Consider the following 6,565-nt stretch of genomic DNA (forward strand, 5'->3'; position numbering starts at 1 on the left):
TAGGGTTCTTCAAAAAAGAGAAATTCTTTTTTTTTAATTGAAATGTTGCACTTGTTTTTCAAGTAAAATCGGGATGACACAAATCACTTTGAGTCTGAATAATAATTAAAATACTAATTATATAGTTGTTATATAGTTAATGTATAGTTCGATTAAATTTTGTTTGAAAAAAACTTAAAACTTCTAAAAAAAATGTTTCTATTTTTAATTTTTGTCATTTTATTGTTTACTTTTCTAGTTGTTTGTCTTTTTGACTTTAACTTGGTAATAACATTTTATTGTATTTTTATTTTTCAAATAAATGTTATGATAAAAAAAAAATTTTTTTAATCAACTTGTAATTATAATTATTTTTAAAACTACTATAAATATCTATATCTTTTAACTTGATTTGAGTTCTATTTTTTATTATTAATTACTATAATGTTTTCATGAGATCTTCGATCAAAAAAATTGAGATCGCATGACCAACCCAATTCCTCGTCTCCGCTTGCCTTTATCTTCTCGCGTTCAGGACGTGTTTTCGTTACCCACATTTCTTCCAATTAATTTACCATCTCTATTCTCACACCCTATTATCGGCGTTCCCCAATATTTGGTGTGTCAAACGTGTAAGTCAAAGTACACATTAAGTTGTCCAGTGTGTAACTTCTCACAGACTAATTCTTCGTTTTCACTTCACACAATTCAAAATACTCAATCTGGTCTTTCTAAAGAGTTTAAAGACTCCAAGGGACCTGTGCCAATGATCATAGTGGTCAATACCATAAACGAACACATGCCGTATGTAAACTACTTTTTGACAATGTTGAGTCAATTTGACAGAGATGTCTTGCTCATATTACCTTCAGATACATTTTGTGTCATTCCGCATCCATCACGAGAGATCATTCTAACTCACTCAGACACTCTACTTGTCAATCTCAGACATCACACGTTTTCGTCGAGATTGATGAATGCCACCTTTATTTCAGAACGGATCTTGAACCAAAAAATCAGTCCTACTAACGACTTGACAAATCTGATCACTGAACTTGCCTCCGAACTGACTCACATCGTCATCTTCACTTCAGACCCACTCGCTCTTCCAAAAGATATTCAATCACTCCGAAATAATCTTTACCATTCGTCATCCACTATCGACCAATTTGTATTTAACCTTACACCGCGCACGTGCTTGGCTCAGGTATTTTCCAAAGACACCAACGGGTACTTTTGCGCTTACGACAAATTTTCGATTGTGAACTTTCCGTCGGATTGTGAACGAGTCATCAAATCACAGAAAATTTATAACCTGAGAATTGTTGCAATCATGCCGGGGGTACTTGTTGAAAATATGACACCCAAGTCTTTCACGTATTCAACCGACCAAACAATCACTCTCTTTTTGAAAACAAAAGATAATTTGAAGGAAAATGTGCGAGCCCAGTTCCAGTTTAATTTTGTGCACGAAAATGGGTGCAATTATTTGGGGATTCTTAATGAGACATTTGAAACAACAAATCGGCTGCAACAACTATTTTCCAATTACGACGCGGCAGATTTCCTTGCGTTTGTCGCGAAGTATGCGATACACACAACAAACGGAACAGTCTCCGATGCGAGAAATAAGTTCATGACAATGATCACACAATGCTTTTTCAATTTCTATGACATTTCACACACGTCCCAATTTCCTTATAATAGAGATACAATTGGATATTTCTGTTGTCACATTCTAAATTCTCCATCATTCAACGGAGATGAAGCAGAATCAGGGTATGAAGACTCAGTGCTTGTAAAATGTTTGATGGAGAGAAATTTCATTGTTGGGAGTTCGACGCAGGAGATTGCTAAATTTTACGACAAAGATTTGTATTACGTCAAACTCGTTTCAGAAGATGAGCGGTTCATTCATGTCGTAAACGTACCATATCAAACAGAAAGGTTTGTGGGACAGGAATGGCTTATCCACAAGTATCGCGGGGTTGCGACTCATCTGATTTTTAAAACATCAAAAACAGCACAACACATGTTTGGACCGGATTGGCTTGATGTCGGGGAGGAAGAGCTTGAGAATCGTTGGAAAGAGATAATGAAGGGTGTTTCAAACGACCCCGCATTTTTTGAGCCGAAGCTGAAAAGCGTGAAACACAAAATAAATATTGTAGGTGATTACAGTGCGGTTCTCCCGTTCTGCTATGACGGGATGCCAAATAGATACCGCGACCCCGCATTGTTCAAAATTAACTTAATTAAAAAAATCGAGGAGACCAAAAAAAGAAACGAGACAACTTATCTCTTTCCACACGTCTGACGGGCTAATTGCAGTGTGTTTTGTTTATTAATTGTGTTATTTGTTTGGTTGTAAGTAATAGAGTTTCTTGTTTTCTCACAGAGTCTTTTCATTTTCAATTTCATGTTTTATATACAAGACTTTCTAATTTTGTTTTTCTGTTATAAAAAACAGACATTTGATAGTTAAAAAGTCGGTTTTCAAGGATAGTTTTCTCTTATTCAAGTTTTTTTAACCAAACACCTTGTTAAAACCATTTCCACTATTTTGGAAGAGTGGAAATGGTTTTCTATTAATTCATGGAAATTAATACCACAGAATATTAAATTTCATTGTGATAAGTCATTGCAAATTAATTGTGGTTAGACGATTGAAATTCAATAAGTTTGTTGTAATTATTATATTTACTAATAATAAATTCATCAGAATAAAACAATACTAAATAGTAATAGTAAAAAAATACTATATAATATTAAAAACACATAATACCAAAAAAAGAACTTGAAATGGACAATGTGTTAATCACCCGAATTTTTAGCCTAAGAATACGTAAATATTACTACCATTTTGTTATAAAAATACACTTGGAGTTTATTGCTATCCACCCAGTCTGAAACCAAAAATATTTGAAAGCATCTCGAAAATTAAACTCGAGATGAGCGACTTAGACGATCTGTTAAATTCCTTGAACGACACGGCGCCCGCCAAAAAAGCGGGAAACCAAGATGAGTTGGATGATGTTTTGAATGCGTTAAATGATATGGTCGAGAAAAAGCAGCCGAAGGAGCAAAAGAAAGAAGACAATTTAGATGATCTTTTGAGTTCCTTGGACGCAAAACCCACAGCAAAACCACAAAAACAAGATGACTTGGACGATTTGTTGGATGGTCTTAACGACGTTCCAAAACCACAACAAACAAAACCTCAACCAAAAGCAGAACACCCAAAACCACAAGCTCCAAAAGATGACTTAGATGACTTACTCGATGGGTTGAATGATGCTCCAGTTCCAAAGGCCCAACCAAAAGTCGAACCCCCAAAACAACAACCAAAGCCCCAACCACCTAAAGATGATTTGGACGATTTACTTGATGGGTTAAATGATGTGCCAAAACCAAAGCCAGCAGTTCAAGCACAACAAACTCAACCCAAACCAGCTGCCCCAAAAGACGACTTGGACGACTTATTGGATGGGTTGGAAGAAAAGCCGGTCGCCCCAAAACCAGTGGAGAAACCCATTGTAAAGAGTGCGCCAAAAAAAGACGACTTGGACGATTTACTCGACGGGTTAGATGGTGGTGCACCAAAGCAAAACAATAATTACCAACAACCGCCTGTAAAAACAGCACCAAAGGACGACCTTGATGACTTGTTGGATGGAATTGACACCAACGTACCTAAGAAGCCAACGGGAGAACCAGTACCTTTGCAAGCTATTGTAGACGAAGACCCAAACAAATGCGCCGAATGTGGACAACCCCTTGGACCTCAACGAATCACAGCGCTTGGAAGAAATTATCACCCCGAGCACTTTGTGTGTTTCAATTGCAAAAGCCCATTAGGAACTAATCCATTCCACAACGTCGATAACAAGCCATTCTGTAAGAACTGTTTTGTCCTCAAATTTGCAAAACTGTGCGCGACGTGTGGAAAGCCAATTACTGCTGGGATGGTCAATGCGCTTGGGAAAACATACCATTCGGAGTGCTTTGTATGCACAAAGTGTAAATCGCCATTTGCTTCGCCACAATTTTTCCAGAAAGACGGGAACCCTTATTGCGAACAATGTTACAAGGAAGAGTGCGCAGTGAAGTGTGCGGGTTGTGGGAAGGCCATTGTTGGTGCTTCATTGTTAGCTCTTGGCCAGAAATATCACCCCGAGTGGTTTGTTCTATTTTTACCATTTTAATAGTTTTTAATAGTTTCCAATAATATTAAGACGTAGCTTTGTTTGCAATGTTTGTAAAGCACCATTCCCTCGTGGACAGTTTTATAATCTCGATGGCAAACCCGTCTGCGCAGAACACTACAAGCGGGGAAATGCTCAAAATGTGTGCGGGAGGTGTGGTAAGCCAATTGCTGTTGGCACGAGTATGATCTCTGCGATGGGCCAGAAATTCCACCCGGAACATTTTCTCTGTTCGTTCTGTATTAACCCACTCACGGAAGACTCGTTCAAACAAAATGGAGGAAAGCCTTACTGCTTCACATGCTACGGCAAACTCTTTGGGTAATTTGAATTTTTTCAGTTGTTGGGTTGCAGTTACAAAGCACATCACAAGGCACCAAATAGAAACTATACTAAACCACATATTACAATTTAAAACATACTGGACATCGGGTAGAAAGCTTTGATAAAGTCGTTTCCCTTTGAAACAAGCCCAGGTAAATTGATTGAAGTGAAAAGAGTGTTGTGGGGATTAAGAGAAGAGATGGGAATCAACTTCTCAGAAGACTTGGTTGGATTCTTCTTGAGGTGCAATTGTTTACATAACTTACAACAGAAAAAGCCCAGCGAGGAATCGACAAACTCCGATTTCTTCCCACAGTTAATGCACTTGTCGTTGCCATTATTCGTCTTCGCAAAGTCACACAATGTTTGTGAATATGGCAACACGGAAAGATCTTTGACAACTGGAATTGGAGGAGAGTTGGAAAGTAAAAACTCGTGCTTCGAGTAAAAGATCATGTTATAACAGATCGCTGAGTTGTTTGCGTTTTCAAATTCCAAAGTGACGGCTTCGCTCTGTTCAGTCTCATTGGTGTGCCGCAACACAATTTTCCAATTCTTCTCCGTTTTTATCAAAGTGGGATGAACCAAAAATAGGTTCAGTGATGTGTTGGGATCTTTATTTTTAACACACAATTCGATGGTTTGAAAAATACGCAGGTAGAATCCACTGATTAATATGTGTTGGGCGCTATTTTGGGTCGTGACAGTGCAATGGAAACTACAGCCAGGAAACACCAACTCCTCATAAGGTTTATATACATCGACAACGTTTTCAATGAACGTTGTGTACTTCTTCCAGATATCATTTCTGTTCTTTTCTAACACAGAGAAAAGTTCATTGGGTTGGTTGTTCGAATTGTTTTTAATGATGTAATGTTTGTTCTTTCGATCAACCAACTCAATTTCGTTGGTACTTGTCAGTGTCAGATAAACATTTTCTAAATACAAAACATTCTCTATCTCAAAATTCTTTTTTGCTTTGATGTCTTCTAACGTCTCGCCAAGCTTCTCTTTGACTAACACAAGTGCGTCCGTAAGAACGATCGCACTCATCTTTTTCTTCATGACCTTTTCAGCCTTTTTTCCACTGTCCGATTTGTTAAACTGCACCTCGACGGTTTCCATCTTCACAAATTTTCGCCCAAATATCGACTTCTCAAATTTAAAGTGATTGCCCGAAAGAATTCCCATCAGTTCAACGTCTTCTGCAAAGTCGCTGTACTCTTTGTTGATGCTTTCTATAACTCCATTGACTACAGGCTGAATTTTGGCATATTCGGTATACAACGTATGGTATTTCGGAAGGGTTTCTACTATTCTCTCAACTTGAATTCGGTATCTCATTATGTGCTGAAATGGCATCGAGCTTAGAGAGTCCAGATCCGTTTGTTTATCGACTTTTAATGACTCGGCGTACTTCGCTATTTTTCCTTCAGGTCTTTCCGTGACTTTATCCACGAAGTCTGACATCAGTCGTTTGTACAAATCGATAAACGGAGAGTAGCACTTGAACTTCATAAAATAATTATCGAAAATTGCGCAAATGCCTCTTCCGTATTGACCGTCCTTCACAACCACTTTGTCGACTTCGTCTTTGAATATTTTTGTGATGTTGATTATGGGTTTGATTAACCTCCGCGCTAATTCAAATGTACAACAGCTGTCGTAGTTCTTTAAAAATTCCAAGACCTTTTCCAGTAAATTCATGTTATTCAAAAATCGATTTTCGTTTTCGACTAATTCTATAACCGCATTTTGCCGTTCTTTGATATTTCGAATCAGCTTTTTTGACTCTTTATCGTGTTTTACCATTCGTATGTTCCATTGAATGTTTTTGATTGCGTCCATTATATCGTCTCGTAGGTCGTAAGTCTTCTTCGTCCAATCCTTTTTGATGATCGTTTCTAACACGTTTGGTCCTCTTGAAAGCGTCCCAGAAACAAACCTCATCGTTTGGATCCTTTTGAGTGCTTTTCCTTCTCTCAAGTCCGTGTTACACCTAACAATCCTATTTTTTGATAACGACCCATCTTCTTCTTCCGAGTCAGTATTTTTTG

General features: G+C 37.7%; 3 protein-coding genes across 3 annotated transcripts; 2 read left to right on the top strand and 1 right to left on the bottom strand.

Annotated features, from left to right (window-relative positions):
* Positions 1–463: 463 nt before the first annotated feature.
* On the top strand, positions 464–2,296 carry EIN_403880 (hypothetical protein; the record flags this gene model as incomplete). The annotated part of the gene is made up of 1 exon (XM_004256767.1): positions 464–2,296. One exon carries the CDS (start codon positions 464–466, stop codon positions 2,294–2,296), a length of 1,833 nt encoding a protein of 610 aa, XP_004256815.1.
* Positions 2,297–2,930: 634 nt separating this feature from the next.
* EIN_403890 (transforming growth factor beta-1-induced transcript 1 protein, putative) lies at positions 2,931–4,509 on the top strand (the record flags this gene model as incomplete). Its single annotated transcript, XM_004256768.1, has 2 exons — positions 2,931–4,159; positions 4,221–4,509. The coding sequence occupies 2 exons, from the start codon at positions 2,931–2,933 to the stop codon at positions 4,507–4,509; spliced, it is 1,518 nt and encodes a 505-aa protein (XP_004256816.1).
* An 86-nt stretch (positions 4,510–4,595) lies between these two features.
* Positions 4,596–6,565, bottom strand: EIN_403900 (hypothetical protein; the record flags this gene model as incomplete). The annotated part of the gene is made up of 1 exon (XM_004256769.1): positions 4,596–6,565. A coding segment is annotated over one exon (1,970 nt), but the record flags the coding sequence as incomplete, so codon positions are not given.

This window comes from Entamoeba invadens (assembly GCF_000330505.1).
Source record: "Entamoeba invadens IP1 unplaced genomic scaffold scaff_1105074726033, whole genome shotgun sequence".
NCBI lineage: Eukaryota > Evosea > Mastigamoebida > Endamoebidae > Entamoeba > Entamoeba invadens.